General features: G+C 43.3%; 1 protein-coding gene across 1 annotated transcript in view; it reads right to left on the minus strand.

The window, feature by feature from the left end:
• The window catches only part of CACNA1S (calcium voltage-gated channel subunit alpha1 S), a 98,741-nt gene that overhangs the window by 61,012 nt on the left and 14,233 nt on the right, over positions 1–23,496 (minus strand). Inside the window, exons 3-7 of the mRNA XM_044002526.1 lie at positions 6,730–6,869; positions 5,203–5,345; positions 4,812–4,964; positions 2,981–3,186; positions 1,703–1,806 (exon numbers count right to left, since the gene is read on the minus strand). Coding sequence (XP_043858461.1) covers positions 1,703–1,806; positions 2,981–3,186; positions 4,812–4,964; positions 5,203–5,345; positions 6,730–6,869 — 746 coding nt within the window. The remainder of the gene's footprint in view (positions 1–1,702; positions 1,807–2,980; positions 3,187–4,811; positions 4,965–5,202; positions 5,346–6,729; positions 6,870–23,496) is intronic.

Here is a 23,496-nt window from a genome sequence, read left to right on the forward strand (position 1 = left end):
TTTTGTTGTCCCTTAAGCAAGGAGGGTGTGGGGAATTTGACTAGTTCAGAGCAAACAAAAAGGAACTAGGGGATAGTTGATGCTGCCACCATTCTCCATATTCTAGAATTATAGGTTGAACATGAAAAGTGGCATGATAGTCCACTGCTGGTTTCTTGGGGGTTTCTTTGTATTTTCCTTATTTACTTCCCTTTATAGTTTTCAAGAAAAGATGATATGCTTTCTTTTTTCTTTTCTTTTGCAGGGCATTGAGGGTTAAATGACTTGCCCAGGGTCACACAGCTAGTGTCAAGTGTCTGAGGCCAGATTTGAGCTCAGGTCCTCCTGAATCCAGGGCTGGTGCTTTATCCACTGCGCCACCTAGCTGTCCCAAGATGATATGCTTTCAATGAGGCTTTGTAGAAGGAAGATGTTAGGTTAAAATATTGTCACTCAGGCATCTAGATGGTGGTCCATGGTTCCCTCAGTTAAAGAAGCGACCGGCCCCTGCCTTGATGAACGTAAGTGAGAGAATCCTCATATACGTCACCTTTCTCTCCTTACTACCCTGAAGCTTTGAGCTACTAAAATATAATAAAAATGATTTTTTTTAAAAAAGGGTTATTTGTGGGCTGGGGTCCTAGAAGAAACTAGGCTGGTTCCAAAAAATCAAGTCAAATCGGACAAACAAGCAGAAATGAGTCTGATTTTCTAATCTGTGGGTAATAGGGTGTTTGGCATGATTTTCAGGAGACTGGGTTCTTGTCTCGGTTCTGCCACTAATTGTGTGGTCTAGCTGCATGTGTAGGGGGATGGGAGGACATAATCTCTAAATTCCTTTACAACTCCCAAATTCTGTGATACCGGATCAAATATTTCCAAAGGTTCATGCAGCAGAGCTGGAGAAGGGAATACTATTCCCTGCTGGTAACAGTATCTTTATGAAAATCTACCTACTAACTTTTGGTGGTGGTGGTGGTGGGCAAACATTATCCAGCAGTCTCTAAAACCTCTCTACAATGCATCTGGGTTTAGGATAGGGCTCTAGAGACAATATAGGATGAGGAGAGAGGAAACTCAGATAGTAACTTTTCCTTTCATGAGGCAGGAATCTATCAAAAGATTTTACAACTTTTTTTTTTTTTTAAGAGACAAGGTCCTGAGGTTCCCAAAGTGTTCTCTGCCTGTTCTCTCTAGGGACATCAATGGACACCTGAGTCTGCTCCCCATGCCAGAGGGAGTACCCAAGAAAGAAAGCAGAGGGTAAATCTTTAGAGTGGGAGGAGAGGAATGAGGCAGGTGATCAATATAGGTCAGACAACAGGGTCCCCACTTAGAGCATTGATCAAAATCTGGTGGGAGCACTCACTCACTACAGCTGGAATATCCTACAGACAGAAGGTTAAGTTTCTATACTGAATCATGGGCTAACAATGGTCTGATTTCTAGATTGGACTATTTAGAAAAGGGCTATGTTGTTATCCTTAGAGAATCACCAGGCAGAGGAAAATGCTAGAGAAGAATGGATTGTGGCAAGGAAGATAGGAAAATGACAAAACTGGTTAAACCTTCTAGCTATAAAACTTCTCTTCTATTATCCTTATCCCTGTTGGACTAAGATGGGCAAGGTAAGACTTCCACCACCTGAGAAATCATGTTGATAAGCCATACCTCCTCACTGGTCCCCTACCCCTCAAAACCCCTTGCCCCTCAATGCACTTACCCACTCAGGACACCCAGAACTAGGTTGAGGATGAAGAAGGATCCTAGGAGAATGAGGCTGACAAAATAAATCCAGGGCCACTCGTTCCCAATGGCATCATTGACCTAGGAGTCAGCAAAGACGGTAAGTCTAGAATCACAGAATCTGAGAGCTGAAAGAAACTTCAGGGATTAAGTAGGCTGGGGATTCTTAGTTACATTTTTTTTTTTTTTGCAGGGCAATGAGGGTTAAGTGACTTGCCCAGGGTCACACAGCTAGTAAGTGTCAAGTGTATGAGGCCAGATTTGAAATCAGGTACTCCTGAATCCAGGGCCAGTGCTTTATCCACTGCACCATCTAGCTGCCCCTTAGGCTGGGGATTCTTAACCTTTTTTTTGTGTGTGTATTATGGCTTGCTTTGGTAGTCTGGTTTTTAAATAACTAAAGGAAATATCAAATTTCAGGTAGAAGTTAAAGTAAAGATGTGATTTTTACCCATCCAAATTCATGGGCCCCCTAAAATCTATTCATGTGTCCTCTGGGGTCCATTAAGAACCCCTGATTTAGATACCTCAGTAAGGCAGTCTTTCCACTATAATTGACTGCCTTATTAGGATCTTTGGAAATAGAAGAGCCACTCAGTCTTGTGCAGTAAGTCTTAGACTTGGAGTTCAGAGATCTGGAGAGCAGACTTAGTCTGACACCAACTGGCATGGTACCTTGGGCAAACCAGCCTCTGGACCCTAGCTTTTTTCATTTGTCAAATGGGGATGAAGGCCTCTTTCATCCTTACCCTACAGAGTGGTTGGGAGGAAAAAATGAGGTAAGAGATCTGAAAGGACTTTCCCCAGTGTTAAATGCTATCCAAATGGAGGGTATTGTTAGTTGTTCTGGATTGTGGTCCTGTCTAGAGACTGAGAGACGGACACAGTCACCTCAATAACACCATTCCTTTCTATAGGAATCCCAGGACTCCAGAGTTGGAGGGATGAATCATTTCCAGCCTAGCCAAAGGGACAGTAAGTAGTCAGGAATGGAGTCTTGGGGCTCTGATTCCAATCTGTCCTCCATCTTGCATGCTGAGAAGGCATAGTGTTCCATCATTATTCTCTGTCCTCTCTAGCACTGACCATGGGGGAATTTACACTTTGCAGCAAGCCACAATGACCTAAACGCCTGGACAACTGCCTCCTGATGCCTACTCCGGGCAGGGCATCCCACCCTGGTTCCCTTGCCTCTCTCCTCTCATGGCTGGCTGAGGTTGGGGTAGAGATCATCCAGGCAGCAGCTCAGACCTACCCAGTAGAGGACATCGGTCCAGCCCTCCATGGTCATGCACTGGTACACGGTGAGCATGGCAAAGCCAAAGTTATCAAAATGGGTGATGCCATTATTGGGACCTGGCCAGCCACCTCGGCATTCGCTGCCATTGATGGTACATGGGCGTCCAGAGCCTGTCCTGGCACAAGGGGATGGCTTCTCCATCTCCACTGTGGCCACAATGTCTGCGGGGAGGAAGGAAGCATAAGCATCAGTCCTGGATCCAAGAGCCTCTTCAGGCTTGGCATGTGACTGGGTAGGACGAAGGGCCTGGGAGGTACAGAACCTGCTCCCTAGGCCGGGAGAGCCAGCCACTACGCCATAACCTTGGGCAAGTTACCTGAACACTTTAACATTGCTCTTCATATTCAGAATTGTACTCATCCTTATCCATGTGATATAATGTGGGAAAGTGTTCTGAGGACTTTCAGACAGGGAAACAGTTAAAAAATTGGAGCTTCCAGAAAACAGTTCAGTCCCTTTTCCTTTGTCAATTATAAAATAACCAAATTTTCAGTTTTTCCTGCAATATAGGAGCTATATGGGCTACATATATGCTTATGGAGGGAAGGAAAAAAAAGACATGGGATGTTTGCCTTGTTCATACGCAACTTCCCTCTCCATTGCCCATGATGATTTTTTCCATGCAAGTCCCAAGAATAATTAATAATCATCAAGCTGAGCAATTGATTTTTATCCAATGGTAAAAGTTTGGTGAGTCAGAAGGAAAAGTACTGGAGCTCCATTATCTAGGTTTGAGTCCCAACTTGGCATCTTTTCATGGTGAAACTATGGACAAAATCACCTGATCTCTTTGTTTTCTCAACTGTCAGAATGGGAATCAAAATATTTTCCTGTTCTGCCTCACATGGTTATTGTAAGAAAAGTACTTTGTATATTGCTGGGTATTCTCTCTCTATGTTAAGTATTATTTTTGTTGTTGTTGTTGTTGTTGTTTTTTTTTAGTGAGGCAATTGGGGTTAAGTGACTTGCCCAGGGTCACACAGCTAGTAAGTGTCAAGTGTCTGAGGCCGGATTTGAACCCAGGTACTCCTGACTCCAGGTGCTCTATCCACTGCGCCATCTAGCTGCCCCTATGTTAAGTATTATTATTATTATTATTACTTCTATGAGGTTGCTTAGACAGTAGAAAAGGGGATGAGGAACGAGGAATGGTTTGGAAATCTAGGTATATATGAATGTAATACAGGATTTTTCTTCCATAAGAAATTATGAAAGGGACAGTTGCAGAGAAATCTGGAATATTTGTGTGGACTGATGCAGAATGAAGTGAGCAGGACTCAGAGAACAATCTATACCCTAACAACAATATTGTAAACGGAAGTGTGTTTGGAAGACTTCAGAACTCTGATCAATGCAACGGCCAGTGATGATTTGAGAGGACAGAGCATGCTGCCCACCTCCTAACAGATAGATGATGGACTCATGATGCAGAAGGAGACGTCCAATTTTGGACATGGCCAATGTAGGAATTACATTTGCTTGACTGTGCATATTTGTTACAATGGTTTCATTTTTCTTTCTGTTCTCATGAGGGTTCAGAAGAGGTGGAGGGAGAGAAAATATATGCTTATTAATTAAAAAGGGTTTTTAAGAGATCTAGGGCCATTCTTAGTCTGTCTTTCACTTAAGACTTGTCCACTATGTTCAGAATCAGCCCTCCCTTGTACTCCATCTCTGCCCTTCCTTGCAGAGTCCACGCCCAGGCCAGCCAATGGGCTTAGGAAACAGCTTAGTCAGCCAATTGGCTGAGCCACCCTCATGGCCTCTCTTGCCTCCTTTCTCCCACCTGTCCCAATGAAGTAGCAGGTCTTGTGCATTTTTCCCTTGAAGAGTTCCAGTCCAATGATGGCGTAGATGATGACCATGAAGAGGACCAGCAAGGCAATGTGGAACAGAGGGATCATGGCCTTGATGATGGAATTGAGAACAACCTGTAGGCCTGTGATAAGGGAAAGCCTGTCACCTTTTTTCTCTTGCCCCCAACCCTGAGTCCTCCCCTTCTTTTCCATTAAGCCTTTTCCCAAGGAAAGGAAGAACAAGCCTGTCTTCTCATTCCCATCCACCCCAGGGGCCACAGACCCCCAAACTTCTGTCAGCAGGGAGGCCCAGAGCTGGGGCCAGTGGAAAAGGATGGGGACAAGGGAAGAGCAGGTTCTGCAGAGGGCACTGTCACCCACTAGGAACCCCTGACACCAGTCGGAGGGGTCTGAGGACACGGAAAGCTCTCAGGGCTTTGACATCCAAACCAGCTCCTTTACTGCTCATTGGGGTCGAATTGCTTTGGATCAAGTTGATCTCTTCCAGAATCACGGTAGAAACCCTAGAGGGGAGAGGAGGGAAAGAAAAAGAACCCACTAGGTCAGAACACCCCATTGTCCTGGGTTCTGGGGGGGCAGTCCTTCCAGAGGACCAGCCTGGCTCCCACAACCATCCCCTGGCTCAGAGATGTTCCTGAGCAGACAGCCTAATGGTGAGTGCCACTACTGCCCCTTTGCCGCCCTAGTCTGGAGGGCACTTTCCTTTACTCTCTGCCCGTATAAACTTTACCCATCTTTCAAGGCCCAGCTTAAGTCCTCCTTGAAGCCTTCCTTGACAGTTCCAGTTGTCAGTGATCTTTCTTCCTTCTCCGAACTGCTCCAGAGCTTAACGTCTCTACCACCAAACCAGTCATGGCTTGGTCTTGTTCTCTAGGTATTCACGTCCATTTGTCTCACCTCTCCAGGGGACTGTAAACCCATTTAGGGCAGAGGCTGTAGTGTATGCTGCCTTTGCATCCCCCAGCAGCACAGTGCATAGTGGTGGACACATAGTAGGGGCTTAGAAAGCACTTCCTGAATTGAACTTAATGACTTAAACTCTGAGGTTGGAGCACCGTTCCAGATGTAATAGGCAGACAGTACAGGCTCATTCATACAGAAACACCCGTGAATCAAAATTACTTTGTATTTTTCGTTTGTTTGTTTACAAAGTGATTCTGATTCATGAATGGTTCTGTTCTGAATGGCTGCCAGGTATGGAATCATAATCTGACTTCTGAGTTTATGGAATTTCATTCACCCAGGTTGGTACCATCACTTATCTGGGAACCATGGTAGAATTTTAAAATTTTATTTTCAATGAAAAAAAATTTTTTTCTTTCCCTCCCTTTCTAGGTCAATTGAAAAAGGGGAAGACAAAATCCTTGTCACAAACATGTGTGGTCAGGCAAATCAGATTCCTGCACTGGCCATGTCCAAAAAAATCTGTTTTCTTCTGTATGTTAAGTCTGTCACCTGTGTCAGGAGGTAGCACCTGTCGAGTATAAGCCTCCTGAAGGGCAGGCACTATTTCACCTTGGTCTTTGGATGTCTCTAAGGACCACACTGAGCTTGGCACCTAGTAAGCATTTAATAAATGATTATTGATTGATTAATGAAAGGAAACATGTACAGGAGACAGAGTGTCTCAGCAGGGGCAAGGGAGAAGAATGAATGGGGTTGGGTTGAATAGTGTGTCAGGCCAGGGGTCTTACGATGCCCTCCCCTACATCTCCAGGATGGTACCTGGTGGGGGGCAGACTCCCTGTGAAGGGAGTCAGCAGAAGGGCCCAGGTCTGCACTTTTGTATACATATCCCTTACCATAGTATTCCTCCTGCCAAAGATGGTAGGAACACCCCGATCCCAACCCCTTCCAATCCTGGCATATTCAAGGGCCACCCCTTACCCAAGGAAGACAATGATGAAATCTAGCACATTCCAGCCACTGCGCAGGTAGGCGTCTTGATGGAAGAGGAAGCCATAAGCAATGATCTTCATGGCCGCCTCGATGGAAAAGACGATGAGGAAGAAATACTCCAACTTCTCCTGCAGGGTTGTTGTAGAGAGGGAGAGAGATTTCTTAGCTGGTTTCTGTTGCCACCTAGGTATGATTGTTCTTCCTGTCACTACCCAAGAGACTGAAGAGATTCAGGATGCTTTCCACTTTAACAGGGATGCTCCTTACCACATTACCTTGTGCTAGGCACATATGACCACCTGCTTGAAGGATATTTACTGCAAATGTGGTGGAATTGTAGGAATGCATGCTATACGGGTGAGGCACAGTCTCACATTTCTCCATTCAGCTTGACTCGATTTACAGCAGAGCTCAGAGGTCACCTAGCGTACTCCTGTTTTACACAGATTTTACAACCTCAGTCCTAGAGAAGTGAAGTGATTTGCCCAAACTCTGCCCCCAAATCCAGCACCATTTCCCTCAAACCACACTGCCACCACCTCCTGCTGGTTAGCTGACTCCTGTAAACTCAATCATTCCAGTCATTTTGTTCTTCATTACATTGTTACTACCATCTCTCACACTCAGGTTTACCTGTTTACTTGGGTGCAGCTAGGTGGTGTAGTGGGCACCTGGAGTCAGGAAGATTCCTCTTCCTGATTTCAAATCCATCCTCAGACACTTATTAGCTTTGTGATCCTGGCTGAGTCACTTCACCCTGTTTGCCTCAGTTTCCTCATCTGTAAAATGAGCTGGAGAAGGAAATGGTAAACCACTCCAGTAACTTTACCAAGAAAGTCCCAAATAGAGTCACAGAGATGACCGAACAATAGCCTGTTTACTTGTTTCTATCTCCCCCCTTCCCTATCCCCATTAGAATTAAGCTCCCCAAGGACAAGAACTTTCATGTTTATCTCCAGGACCTATCACAGCGCCTTGCACATTTTTGGGGAAGGACTATGATTTCAATGGATGTAATGAGGAAACTTCCTCTACCATGCAGATTGATGCATGCTTTGCAAATTTTAGTCTTGAAGAGTTGCCTTGGGCACTGAGAGATTAAATTACTTGGGTCACACTTCCAGTGTGTGTAAGGGGTGAACTTGAGGCTAGGTCTGCCTATCTCCAAGGCCAACTCTCTGTTCACTTACACCACACTGTCTCTCTCTGCCTTGCACATCATCGGTGCTTAATAAACACTCAGTGAGTGAGTTCTTGGATTGTTTCCTATTCCTCAGTCTGAGGTCAGAGTTACTTCCCATAGCCCCTGTTGTCAGTAGGAAAGCAAGATCTGGGATGGAGATTAATAAAAAAAAAAACCCAACCCCAAAACCAAAAAACCAAAAAAAACCTAGCATTCTCCTTAAAGCCACCTAAACTAAGTTGGACAATATCTTTCATCTTGCTCACAAAATTTCCCTGAATAATTATTGTTATTGTTCAGTCACTTCAGTCGTGTCCAGCTCTTTGTGGGCCCATTTGGGGCTTTCTTGGCAAAGATACCAGAGTGGTTTTCCATTTCCTTCTTTTTTTCCTCTGGGGCAATGAGGGTTAAGTGACTTGCCCAGGGTCACACAGCTAGTAAGTGCCAAGTGTCTGAGGCCGGACTGGAACTCAGGTCCTCATGAATCCAGGGCTGGTTCTTTATCCACTGTACCACCTAGCTGCCCATTCCATTTCCTTCTCTAGCTCATTTTACAGATGAGGAAACTGAGGAGAGCAGGGTAAAGTGACTTGACCAGTTTTACACAGCTAGTAAGTGTCTGAGGCTGGATTTGAACTCAGGTCTTCCTTACTCTAAGTCTGGTGCTCTATCTACAGCTGCTCAGTGGATAATAATAACTGACCTTCATGTGGTGCTTCAAATTGGCAAAATGCTGTGTAATATGTTATCCCATTTGAGATTCACAATAACCCTGCAAAGTGTGGTTATTATTACCCCCATTTTACAAAGGAGGAAACAGATTCAGAGAGGTTAATTAATTTTGCCCAAGGTGACCTAGATCATCATATGTTTAAGAGGTAGAATTCAAACTCAGATCTACCTGACTCCAGGTCCAGCACTCAATGTACTATGACACACAGAACTTATTATTCTCTGGCTCTGGTCTTGAAACCACTTTCATCTCTTTGTGTTTCTATAACTCTTCTCTAAAACCCTCAAAACTTTCAGAATTCTGACCCCACTTATCACCATAACGGGGCTTCCAACAACCTGCCATGCTTGGTTGTCACACCCCCTGTGGCGGTTATCTCTTCAATTCTCAGGCTTGGGTTTTATCATAGAGAAATATTAGCATTAATATTAACCTCTGTACAATTTCATTTTAGTTCATTTTATCTGATTTCAGCCATACTGGTGCTATTGTCAAATTCACATTGTCAGAGAGTTGTTTTTTAACTTGGTGGTGATATGGAAAGCAGTGGGAGCAGGTTTCACCAGTAGTCTGGTCCTAGGGATCTTCAAGGCTCTTCATCAGTGAAGGCTTCTAGAGAGTATAGGTGGAAACAGAGACACAGGAAACTGATTCTCAACAGATAATATTGGGGGGAAGCACATCAGAAGGGGCTTTATAAATTCCCCAGGGGTAACTCTAGAACCCTGAGGGGGAGATCCAATCTTGCTTCAGGACCCAAGACTGATTTGTAAGAATAGGAGTTGAGATAAGGCACCTTAGAGATTATATGGGATATGCATTATGGAAGATAGACTTCACTCTCTCGATTCTTCTCATCAATTCCTTTTTTCCCCCCTCTCATCAATCCCTAATAATAATAATAGCTAACATTCATACAGTACTTTGTGCCAGGCATTTGATCTTCATGACAACCCTTGGAGGTAGGTGCTATTATCATCCACATTTTACATATGGGGAAACTGAGTAGTTAAGTGACTTGCTCAGGGTCACACAGCTAGCAAGTGTCTAAGGCTGGATTTGAACTCAGATCTTCCTGACTTCATGCCCAGTGCTCTATACACTGTGCCACCTGGGTGTCTCTCCCATCTGGAAAGTTGTTAAGGCATAATTAAAATGAGAACTCGTGGACAGTTTTGTTACATTTGGCATCTTCCCAAAATGGCAGTAAAAATGGCTTTTGACAAGGAAGGTGATGTTTACCTGCAGGTACTCACTAGGAACAACGTACTGTGCTGAAGGGGCTTGGCAACTGCCAATTATTCTGAATCTCATCTGCTGTGGAGCAGGAAAGGGTGGACCTGAATGAGGGGGATAATTGTCAGTGTGGATAATGGTGAAACTGGGGGGTCAGGGTGAGTACATGTGTAGGGTGACACCTGATTTCAGTTATTGCTTTGGTTTTTATTTTAGGGATAGTTCATAAGAGGCAGGAATTCCTTAAGGGGAAGGGAATAAAAGAATTGAGTCAGCATCAAAGTCTTTCAGCCTTTACTACATTAGGCGACTGGGGGAAGGAGGAGGAGGAGGAGGGATAGCAGGGCCCAAAATAGATGCTGTGCTTGTCACAGGCCCCCAAAGAGGCTATTAGCCATCTATCACCCAATCTGGCCTCCTGCATCTGCTGCTGCCCATCTCTTAGCCGTCCCTCCAGGCAGCTGGCCTCAGGCTCAGGTTGACAGTTTCAAGGACTTGTGGGTGGCTAGATGGGGTAAGTCAGCTGCCTCAGCTCACTCCCTCAGTGAGTTTCCTTACACAAAATCCTGGTATTGATAGAATTACAAAGTATTAGAGCTGAAATAATATATTTTCTGTATGTATGCATACACGTGTATGTGTATATGAATTTCAGTGATGGTACACATCTGGATGCACGCCATGTCATCTGTCAGGGTCAGCATGAGACTTAATATGGGTATATTGAATGAGGGTGTGTATTTCTGTGTGTTCCTGAATGTGTCTATGTCAGTGTATTTGTAGGTGTTAATCTGAGTCAGTGCATTGCTCTCACGTTGGGACACACATACACTTGCACTCATTTGGATTTAGAGAATAACTCCCTCTCTATTCAATCTATGTACTGACCCATGAAATTAGATAACATATGTAACCAATAACACCCACAACAATGTAAAGGGCTTCGTAAACCCTAACATGCTACATAAATTCTAACTATTATTATTTCCTAAAAGAGATCTGATGATGTAAAAGCAAGGTAGCACCCCCCATGGGTGAGGAAATGGAGACCCGGAGATGAGAAATCACTGCCTCAGTCATAAAACTATCAGTGTCTGTGTGTGGATTCTAATTAACATGGCTCCCTGTGTCAGAATAATGGGAGCTAAGGGTTAGGATGTGCTATAAAAAAAACCCAAAACAGCCTGTTCACACCCACCACAGGGGTCTTCATTGCTCTATGTGCAATATTCATCTTTAATTTCATGTCTTACTGATATACAGCAACAATAGTAGATGGCATTTGCTTTCATGGGGAATTTGGAGCTTTGGAACCTCCAAAAGGCAACCCAGCCTAGTCTCCTATTTCTATTTAATTCTGGGCCCAAATCATTGTTCTGTCTGTCCTCGATATACGTACATACTGATGGGCAAGTCTTATGGGTTGTCCATTCAAATGCAAGTTATAATCTGAACAATAACCATTGTTCATCCATTTGACGTTTCCTGTGTGGATGATCTGACCAAATACCTTTGAATGATTACAGATCATTTCTAGGAGGCTTTGCAATGTTCTAGGGTTTGTTGTAATTAGCACAATATCATATAAAAGTAGGAGAAGCTAGAGGCCCTCACCATCTACAGAGAGCACCTCTCCAATTTGGACTGTGTTGGGTGTCTTATATCACAGGGACAAACACTTTTGTCAAGCATATCTTTCCCTACTCTATGTCTCATCTGATGTTGAGGATTACACAGTTGTTGAAAAATTGGTTCTGTTTTTATGTCTTTCAAAAAATATTGAGTAATTTTGATGCACGGATGAGAGACATATTGTTGTAAAGGAGACTATAATGTGGCATTTTGTTCCATGAAATCAAATGCTTTTTTCATAATCAACAGACAATAACAATAGTGGGATTATATATTCTCTACATCTTTTAATCAACTGTAAAATGGTAAATATATAGCCTATTATTGAATATCTCTTGGGGAAGCCTGCTTGTTCTCTACCAGTACCCTCATCGAGGATACCTTGAATCATATATAGATGATTCCCATAAAGACTTATTGGAGAATTTACACAGAGGTTGGGAGACTAGACATATAATTCATGTATAATTGGTGGTGTCTCTATCTCCTTTTATTAATAAGACCTAAATTTTCCCCTCCATACCTTTGATATCTTTCCCTCATTCAAATATCTTGTATATCAATCCCCCAATGTCATAACAATTGTGTTGCCTCCAACACAGATCTCTGTATATACTTAGTCTTATCTTGAGGCTTTCCCTGTCTTTGTTCTTTTGTAGAAATTTCTTCCTCCCCTGTAAGCACATGCAGGAATGTGATGTTGAGAGTCCAAGTGTGTTCATTCTCCTGTCTTTGCCCAAGAAAACAGTTTGTAACAGTGATTTTTACAAATCTTTTTCATTTTCCTTCTAGTCATCTATTTATTTATTCACTCATTCACTCATCTATTTATTTATTTATTTACTTATCTATTTATTCATTTACTCATTCATTTATTCATTTATCTATTCATCCATCCATCCATCTATCTATTCTCTTTCTGCTTTCATCCTTACATGCCCTTGGGATGACTTTGTTTACATGGCTATCTTGCCAAATTGTCTTTTCCTGCTCTGAATCACTAATAATAAGAGAAATACAAATCAAAACAACTCTCACACCCAGCAAATAGGCAAAGATGACAAAATATGAGAATAGTCAACACTGAAGATAGGCATGCTAGTGCATTGTTGGTGGATCTGTGAATTGGCCCATCCATTCTAGATATCAATTTGGAATAAAGCAAATAAAGTGACTAAAATGTCCATTTGAACCTGAGGTTCTACTTCTAGGCATATATCCTAAGGAGGTCAATGAGAAAAATAAAGGTCTAGAAAAAGAAAGGTCTAACTTCACCAACATATACATTAACCATAGCACTTTTTTGTGGTATTATAGAAAGAAAGAAATAGAAACAAAATAGGCCCCCATCCATTGGGGAATGGCTAAACAAATTGTGGTACATGAATCTAACTGAATGTTACTGTGTTTGAAGAAATGACAAACATGACGAATTCAAAGAAGCATGGTAAGACATATGAACTCATGCTAAGTGAAGTAAACAGCAAACAAATACAAAATGAACACCACAGTGCAGATGGAGAGAATAGCAACCACAAAATAACCACAAAACTGAATGTGGTCAAATGATAAAGAATGAACTTAGCCCTAAAGAAGAGACATGGAGACACCGCCCACAGGTTCTTTGCAGAGGAGAACGTAGAGAAGTGTAGGATATTGCTTATTATGTAAGGTATTTCTATGTGTTCATTGGTTTTGCTGAATGTTTTTCCTCCTTCTTAAAAAAAGAACACCCCCCCCCAGATTTCTAGTTATAAGGAATGGCTTTTTGAGAAAAGGGAGAGGAAGAACCAAGGGGGAAAATATAGGTTATGGAAAAATGAAATATATCAATAAAAATCTATTTAAATTTAATTGAAGACTGGCCCAAAGGGGCCTAATTCTAGAAACATTTAATTGGTCCCACTTCCTGAAGTATTTGACGATATGAGATGAACAGGTCTGACTTGCTACCTCAGAGCATACACAAGCATTCTCTGACTATTTCTGGTCTGCCTTTTTGATTGGCTGTTAGTTGAGTGTATCCCCATGGAAACAACTAGGTCTCATTTCTTCCCTGGAGTTGAACAAGGAGATTGAAGTGGGTCTCTGGTTCGTGGAGAAGCATTAGGCCTGGGGCTGGCATGAAGGCTCAAGCTAAGATTGGCCCTGCTATTCCCTGGAGAGGTAGTGATAACAATAGTATCCTACTCTTTTTTTTTTTTTTTTTAGTGAGGCAATTGGGGTTACACAGCTAGTAAGTGTTGTGTCTGAGGCCGGATTTGAACTCAGGTACTCCTGACTCCAGGGCTGGTGCTCTATCCACTGCGCCACCTAGCTGCCCCAAGCCTACTCTTTCTACCCAAGTTGGCATGAAGCCATGAGTATTTGACCCTGCTCATTCTTCTGTTGCTGATAGGACTATTTTTTTCTCCTTTGGATGGACTAAGCTGTGACCTTTTGGGCTTCAAAAGATTAAGAGAGCCACCAGAGGTCTGGAGTCCTTGCTGGATATTTCAAACAGTCCAGCCCAATGGTGAATTGGCTTCACAGCCAAGATGTTGGGTTCTATAATTTCTGTCCATAGGTTCTGCTGAATTAGGAAGTGAACTTGGGGGGGCGGGACAAAAGATTTGTAGTAGCTGATTTAAATTTGAGCCCATTTTCCCCAGAGAGTGAGGTGATAAAGGAAATGGAGCATGCCCTAGCTTGGGAAAACATGTTTTTAATTGTTTTCTTACTGTATCTTCTCAGTAATATCCCTTTATAAAAGCTAATTGATATTAATTGGTGAAATAATGCTGGAACACTCATCATGGGGTCAATGAATGTTCTAAGGGTGATACTAACTGTAACTGGTGATTGGGATTGGGTAGAATATACTAGAAAGGGGACTCAAGTGGACAGAATTAAAAAGAAACCACACTCAGAGGTAACTCGTGGAAAAGTCTGATGGGTTGATACAGGTACTTAGCCTTGCTCTGGGGACCTGACTTGTAAGGGCCTCAGAGTCTACAAGGGCTAGATTAAAAAAAAAAAATAATAAACTGGCTTTACCCTCCACTCCACTGTTTTATGAGTCCATACTCTTTTACAAAAGGTTTGGCATATGAGTTTTTATTCTGGTCCAGTGTGGCCTTTGGTAGTCATCCCTCTCTGCCTGCCAAATAAGTCAGATGTCTGCTGACTTAGGGTGCTTTCTGAAGGACAACTTTGGTCTTTGCAATTAATTTACATTAGTTAAACCTCTAGAAAAAAATTATTATAGGGGCAGCTAGGTAGCGCAGTGGATAGAGCACTGGCCCTGGAGTCAGGAGTAGCTGAGTTCAAGTCCGGCCTCAGACACTTGACATTTACTAGCTGTGTGACCCTGGGCAAGTCACTTAACCCCAATTGCCTCACTAAAAAAAAAAAAATAAAATAAAATTTTGGGGCAGCTAGATGGCGCAGTGGTAAAGCACCGGCCCTGGATTCAGGAGTACCTGAGTTCAAATCTGGCCTCAGACACTTGACACTTACTAGCTGTGTGACCCTGGGCAAGTCATTTAACCCCAATTGCCTCACCAAAAAAAAAAAGTTATTATAGTCAGTGTCAGTCATTTCTGATATCTATTTCCCATTTCGATTGTGAATTATAATATAACTGCAAATTACAATGACAAAAATTACTATTTTGTTTTTGCTCTACTATGAACTACCTACATGATCTTGGACAAATTGCTTTATCTTTCTGGGTCTCAGTTTCCTCATCTGAAAAATAGGGGTGGAATATGAAAAATGGGGAAAAATACTATGCCTATCATATAGGACTACCAACACTCAGCATAGTGCCTAGCACATAGTTGGTGCTTAATAAGAATTTGTTGATTAACTTTTTATTTTATTTTATATTTTGCAGGGCAATGAGGGTTAAGTGACTTGCCCAGGGTCACACATCTAGTAAGTGTCAAGTGTCTGAGGCTGGATTGAACTCAGGTCCTTCTGAATCCAGGGTCAGTGCTGATTAACTTTTACAAAGATCAGCTGACATAACTGATGAGAAAGTTCTCTAAATAAAGCACTATTTAAAAGCAAGGTAGCATCCCCTCAACGTGTTGCCTCTATGTCTTTTCTCAGTCAAACTCCAAGAAAAAGCTATTTACACTGGTTGTTTACATTTCTTCTCTCACTCTCTTCTCAGTCCCTTGTCCAGTAGAATACATCCTTATTCAGCTGAATCTGCTCTCTCCCAAGTAATCCATGGTCTTTTATTTGTCAAATTCCTTAGCCTTTCTCAGTCCTCATCCTTCTTGACCTCTCTTAATCTGACACCACAGAACATCTTCCTGAATGCTTTCACTCCTCTCAGATTTTGTGATGCTGCTCTCTTTTGGGTTCTCCTATGTATCTGGCAGCTCCTTTTCAGTCTCCTTTGCTGTATCATCCATTATTGGATTTTGTTGGCTCAGAGTGAGTGTAAATAACAATTGTTTCTGTTATGGTCAGAAACAACCCTAAGGGTCTTTTCCTCCCTGATTGATCTATCTATCTATCTATCTATCTATCTATCTATCTATCTATCTATCTATCTATCTATCTATCTATCCATTCATTCATTTATTTATTCATCCATCCATCCATCCATCCATCCATCCACTCATTCATTCACTTGTTCATTTATTTATTTATCTATTTATCATTTCTGTTTATTATTTCATTTATTTATTCATTCATTCATTCATTTGTTTGTTTGTTTATTTATATATATTTTGACTAGGTAAAAGAGGCCCTTCTTTGCCTCATTTCTTACCTAGCCTCCATCACTAAATGGACACAGGCAATCTGAGACCTGGGAAAAGACCTTAGCTTCAAAAGGCCAAGATCTCCCACTGCATTGGGGCCATCTACAGTCGTCCTGATCAATATCTTGCCATTGGACCAACATGGCTCTGGAAGAGACAGTGAGGCTGGTGATTCTGCACAGCCCCGATTCACTTAAATCCAATTCATTGCAAGTTAAGACCACCTTCCTGATGTCATTCTCAAAAAGAACGAAGGACAAACAACAACAGCTGTATCATCATCATTATATCCTAGCCTCCTAGTGGTGAATGTCCACCAAGGTTCTTTACTGAGGGTTCTTCTCTCTACATCTCATTTGTGACCTCATCAGGTGAACGCATGTACTCTACAATCATCTTTAGGCAGACAACTCCTATTTCCAGTGCTACCAAACTTATTGAATATTTGCAAAATGGCAGTCTTGCTTTAAACTCAAGATGCCCAATCTCCTCCTATGACGCCAAGCCCACCTTTCTGTCTAACTTGCCCATTTCTCTCAAGAGCCCCAGGTTTTCAATTTGGAGCCAACCTCAACTAGTCACTCTCCCTTATGCCACATATCCAATCAGTGGCCACATGCCATTAACTTCACCTCCACAACATTTCTCACATTTGTTCCTTTCCCTCCACTCACAAGGTACCAACCCTGTTCAGGCCTTCTTCTCTTACCTGGAGTATTGCAATGGCCTTCTCATTGGTCTGTCTCCAGCTTTTCCCCTTTACCATTCATCCATGCTCTGCTCACCCTAAAACACTGGAACCACCATGTCACTGCTCTATGCAAAAAACTGTGGTGACTCCCTATCGCCCCAGGATAGAATTCAAACTTTGCTGTTGGGCATTTAAAATTTTTCATAATCTGCTTCAAGTCTCTTTCTCCAGGATTGTTCAGCATTACTTCCCTTTCATGCACTCCATGGTCTAGCCAAAGTACCTTTCTTGCACTTCCTTATACACGGTATTCCTCAGAATCTTTGCAAACTATACCCTGTGGCGGAAATCCACTTCCTCTTCACCTTTGTCTTTTGAAATTTCTAGCTCCCTTCAAAACTCAGCTTTTCTCAATGTCTCCATTTACTCTGGCATTATCCTCACCCTCCTCCTCTCAGGTAGGTGCTATTATGCTCATTTTACAGTTGAGGAAACTGAGGCAAACAGAGGTTAAGTGACTTGTTCAGGATCACCCAGCTAGTAAGTATCTGAGGCTGGATTTGAATTCAGGTCTTTCTAATTCTCCAGCTCCAGGATTCTATTCATTACGCCATCAGCTGTCTGTACCTGGCATGTAGCAAGTGTACTCAATAAATGCTTGTTGATGAATCATCATTTTTTTTTTTTTGCAAGGAGGGTCACACAGCTAGTAAGTGTCAAGTGTCTGAGGCTGAATTTGAACTCAGGTCCTCCTGACTCCAGGGCGGTACTCTATCCACTCTGCCACCTAGCTGCCCCTAAAATCATCATTATTATAGTACCACCACCACCAACAGTGCTCTCTCTTCATAAAGAATGCCAACCTATCAGACCTTGTTCTTTTTCCTCAGCTGGCAGTGGGCAGGGTTTGTGACCTGACAGCCCCTCAGGCCCTGTGCCACTTGTAGAGCTGGGTCTTTGACAGCCTTGGGACATGGGAGGAGAAAAACAGTGTCCAGTCTGTATTTCCTCTCACCCATCTTAATAGTTATGTCTATAGGCATAAGGTTGGTCTCAGCTTCCATCAGCTATAGGCATGTTTAATTATTTTGGTGGCATCTACCTATAGGATCATTTACCTCCTTACTCACACCCCCTGGGAGTGGTTAGGCAAAGGTTCAAGTCAGGGGGAATGAATGCTTTCCTAACAAAACCATCAGGGGCCAAAAGGGAAGAAGACTGTTTTCCTCTTGGAAAGGACAGTTGGCTCTGTCTAGGTATGGCCATCCAGGACCAAAATAAATATTGGGAACTCTCAGCTACTTGGAAGCTGAGTTGTCCAACATTTGGGTTGGACCGAATGCTTTTTGTGACTGTTTTTCTTTTCTCTTGGTGGTGATGGTGGACTAGAATTAGCATCATATGTAGAATGGAGGACTGGGATACTCCTGAGGCAATTATGGGTCAAATGCACAAAAAGAGTCCTGCCTTCTTATCCTGTGGGGAAGGGGCAACAACGCAGCACCTACAATTCAGCAGAGAACCAGCAGATGGAAATACAGGGAAGAAAATAGCTTGGTAGATAATACCAACCACAGCTTGGTCAAAAAAAAAAAGAAAGGGCAGCCCAGCTGATGACATTAGCAGATTTATAGGGAAGTAGCAAGCAGCAGCCTCAGAGGCAGAGAAGGGGTATTAGTTGGGACAAGGAACAAGGAACAAGTCCTAGGAACAAGTTGACTTGACCATAAGGATTCTCTATGAGTGATTGATTCCTCCTCCACTGTTGGCATGGAAACCTCTGGGCTACTGTGCCTCTCTGTACGTGTCCTTATCATCTTGCTGTGCTTTAATTAAATTACTTTTTGTTTTGAATTAATAAGTCCTATGCTTTGGTTTGGTAAAAGAGTTTGTGAAGTATAGGGTTTTTTTCTTTTTGAGGTAATCAGGGTTAAGTGACTTGCCCAGGGTCACACAGCTAGTGTCTGAGGCTGGATTTGAACTCAGTTTCTCCTTTGGGCTGTTGCTTTATCCACTGTACCACCTGAAGTATAGTTTTAACTAGATACTAACCCAAGTGTGCATTGAACCTGGGTATAGCTTTCAGGGGCCTACACTTGTCAGGGCCCTGGATGATATTATTCTTTTGGACAAGATGGAGACATCTGGGTTAGACAATACTAGATAGATAGATTCGGAATTTGCCGAATGCCCACATCCAAAGAATATCATTGTTATCTCAACATCATCTTGGAAGTAGGTGTTTAGTGAAGTATCCCAAGGGACTGGGTCTCTACTGTTGAACATTTTTATCAATTAATTAAAGACATATATACCATACTAAGCAATTATGCAGATGACACAAATCTAGGAGGGAGAACTAATATGCAGGAAGACAAAATTCAGTTCCAATAAGGCATAGACAGTCTAGAATGTTGGGCTATATGTAATAAGATACAATTTAAGAGAAAGAAATGTAAAGTTATAGGATGATATATTTAGAGCTGGGAAGACCTTAGCAATTATATAGTCTATCCCCTCTACTGTAGTCAGTTGGTTAATAAATATTTATTAAATGCCTACCATGTGCCAGGTCCTCTGCTAATTGCTAGGGATTCAGAGAAAGGTAAAAGATAGATCCTTCCCTCTAAGAGCTGTTTCTTTTTCTCTCCTTTTTTTTTTTTTTTTTTGCAGGGCAATGAGGGTTAAGTGACTTGCCCAGGGTCACACAGCTAGTTAGTGTCATGTGTCTGAAGCTGGATTTGAACTCAGGTCCTCCTAAATCCAGGGCCGGTGCTTTATCCACTGCACCACCTAGCTGCCCTTCCCCTCATTTTACAAATAAGAAAATTGAGGAACAGAGAAGTCATTTGCCTAAGTTTACACAGCTAGTGAATGCCTGAACCAAATTTGAAACAGAATCCTTTGACTTTAGCTGTGAAGCTCTTTTCATTTTACCACACCGCCCTAAACCAAGTCTTCTACTTGGGTTAAAAAAAAAAAAAAGTCCAAGTGTGAGTTGGGGAAGTGTGGCTAGATAGCAACTTATCCGAATTCATTTGCAATGTAATTCTAGCCAGCCACACTTCCTCCCCCATCTCACACTTGTAAGATTTAGTTCTCGAACCCAAGTGTGGTTTACAAACTAAATATGAGCCAACAGCCTAACATGGTGGCCAAAGAAAGCTGATGTGAATTTAGGCTGTGTTCAGGGCATTCTGTCTGCATCAGACTACATCTATAGTGTTATGTGCAGCCTGGGAACTATTGTTTAAGAAAAGCATCGATCATCTGGAGAGCATCTGAGAAGAGCAGCCAAGATGGTGGAAGGACCTTGAGTTCATGTTCCGTGAATATAAGTCGAGGGAGGCCATTGCAAAGAAACAAATTTCAGCTTGATCTCAGGAAAAGCTTCCCAACAACTGAACTATACAGAAGTGGAATGAGTTGCCTTGGGAGCTAGTGGGTTTTCCTTTATACATGTTTGATTGATTGATGTTACCGTCGGGGAGAGGGCATCCTGTTCCTGGATGGATTGTACTTGAGGGCCTCTAGGGTCCCCCCTCCAGCTCTGAGATTCCTTGCTTCCTGAGAGTTTTCTCTGCCTCCTTGGCTCTGCTTAGTAATACAGCCTTGAATACACCTCTGTCTTTGTTTCTGGGATATGACTTGGCAGTGGGCTTGGGCTCCCAGAGGAGAACATCAGGCAAATGTGCTTTCTGCCTGTCTCCATGGCAGAGGGAGGGAACAATAGGCCTCTCATGCCTATATGTGCTGTCTTACCCACATCCTGTCATAGTGTCTCCAATTCTACCGCCATGCAGTTATTCATTTGGGTTAAGCCATTGTTTCCTGTTAAATGCATAGTCCCTGGTGAGAGATAATCCATTAAGCCTTTATCAATCTTTGACGTCTTATTACTTTGTCAAACTCTTCCCAAGGTGAATGCCAGGCTGGAAAATTTGTCGCAGAAAAGGTGGAGAGAAAGATCGGGACCCTGGGAAGATGTCCTGAAAGGGCAGGTGTCAATGAGAGGGAGAAATGAGGGGGCTCCCGGAAGACCTCGTGGGGGCAGATGAGGGGAAGAGGATGCTGGGAGGGGAGGTGGAGGCGCTCCAAAGACAAACTTCAGTAACTTCATAGCTGTGTCTAGGGCTGGCACAAGGAACTTTCCTAAGGTGCAGATCCTCAGATCTGCTGCTTCGCTCCCCTACTTAATAATGACCTCCAGGGGCCCCCTGGTGCCTCTAGCATCTAGTTTGTAGTTATAAAGCTTCTGGTTGGAATTGTATGCTTTTCTTTTCTTTTTTTTTCTTTTTTGTTTTTGTTTTTTTTGGTGAGGCAATTGGGGTTAAGTGACTTGCCCAGGGTCACACAGCTAGCAAGTGTTAAGTGTCTGAGGTCGGATTTGAACTCAGGTCCTCCTGAATCCAGGGCCGGTGCTCTATCCACTGTACCATCTAGCTGTCCGGAATTGTATGCTTTTCAAAACCTGCCTTTGTCCTTCTTTTCCGATCCCGTTTACACATGACTCCCTGTCATACATAGAAGAGTTCAGATAAACTGGCCTTGATATTCCTCTTACAAGACATCCATCTCCCATCTCTGAGCCTTTGCCCTTGGTATCCCTCACACCTGAACTTCAAAACCTCCTCACCTTTACCTCTTAGTGTCCTTGTTTTCCTTCAAGACTCAGCTCAAACACTTACTTCTCCATGAGGCCTCTCCTGTTCCTCCCAACAACTAACAACTGCTCTCTCACCGGAGTTCCTTTGCCTTGGCTTTGCATATATTCTGTGTATACCTATATATATGTACCTGGCGTCTCCCCTATCAGTGTAAACTCTTTGAGGTCAGGGACTATTTCACTTTTGCTTTGGTATTTCTCAGTGCTCAGCATGGTCCTTGGTACACAGTAGATTCTCAAGAAATGCCAGTGGATTGAATGACTGCCTGATTGATGAGATCCATGCAAGGGTCTGAGGCAGCATAATGAGAGGGGCCCTGAGGGTTAATTTATACAGTGTGGTACAAAAAACACAGGCTTTAATATACGGACAATAGAATTTGAATACAAGCCCTGCTACTCACAAGTCTGTTTCTCATTCCCTCTCCTCCCCTCCCCTCCCCTCCCCTCCCCTCCCCTCCCCTCCCCTCTCCTCCCCTCCCCTCCCCTCTCCTCTCCTCTCCTCCCCTCTCCTCTCCTCTCCTCTCCTCCCCTCCCCTCTCCTCTCCTCTCCTCTCCTCTCCTCTCCTCTCCTCTCCTCTCCTCTCCTCTCCTCTCCTCTCCTCTCCTCTCCTCTCCTCTCCTCTCCTCTCCTCTCCTCTCCTCTCCTCTCCTCTCCTCTCCTCTCCTCTCCTCTCCTCTCCTCTCCTCTCCTCTCCTCTCCTCTCCTCTCCTCTCCTCTCCTCTCCTCTCCTCTCCTCCACTCTCTTCTCTACTCCCTTCTCTTCTCCTCCCCCTCTCTTTTCACCTCACCTCACCTATCCCTCTCTCCCTCTCTTCTTTCTCTTTCCTTTTTAAAGTTTCTTCTTCTATCAAATGATAAAACAATTAAATTTTGAGCATGCCCAATTTCAGCTCTGACACTCTCTGCTCTTTGGAGGTGTACATGGCCCTTTGGATTCATGGATTTGCTTGGACTTTGTGATTCTGAGCTCCTTGGTTTCCTCTATTATTCTCACCCCTGAGTAGCACCAGTTAAACCAGTATCTCTGAGACCTCCTGAGGGAACCTGGCCTCTTAAAACGTCCACTCCTGGGGCATTCGAGGATTTGGTTTTACCAAGATTGATTCAGGGTCTGGGTTTGGAAAATGACCCACCCAAGAATGAAGTGAGTGGATATATTTAGGCCTGTGAACCTTTGCCCAAAACAAATCTGGTTCAGTCTACCTCACCTCTCCAAACAGAGCCCTCAGATGGTCTCAGGTTCCAAGCAGGCCCCCTTTCTCCCCTCCCTTCCCCTTGTCTGGGACAAGCAAAAGCAGGAGCTCGTAGGGTGTAGTGGCTACATGTGCGTGTGTGTGTGTGCACATGCATGTGCGTGCGGGTACATGTGCATGTGTGTCTCTGTGTGTGTGAAGGCTGATGTTGGAGAACTGAGGGTCATGAGAAGGGAAAGCTTGGGGACTGTTGGGGGGCAAGAAAAGGGGGAGGGTCAGGGTGAAGTTAGGAAGTCAACATTAGCTGAAGGGAGAGGAAAGAGGCAAGAGAGTGAGGAGAGACTTCCAAGGCCAGCATGACCTTGGAAAGACAATCAGTCCTGCCCCTCACTGCTGCTGCTTTCCTTCAGGCTCTGCTGTGGCCATGGAGTAGGTGTATATGGGGGGGTGGTGGTGATGGTGGAAGACATTAACTCTGCTGCTTTACTTTGGAAAAGTCGAGACAGATGTCTTGGGAGTCTTCCAGCTAGTCGAAGGAATTTCCAAATTCTCTACTCTGGGATCTGGGACCAGATTTCATGGTCAGTAGAATATGTGCCTAGGATGAGGGGTTAAGAACCAGAGGTTACGGAAGTGGAGCTGAGAGGAGCCTCAGGG

The sequence above is a fragment of the Dromiciops gliroides genome, chromosome 4 (assembly GCF_019393635.1).
Source record: "Dromiciops gliroides isolate mDroGli1 chromosome 4, mDroGli1.pri, whole genome shotgun sequence".
Lineage (NCBI taxonomy): Eukaryota > Metazoa > Chordata > Mammalia > Microbiotheria > Microbiotheriidae > Dromiciops > Dromiciops gliroides.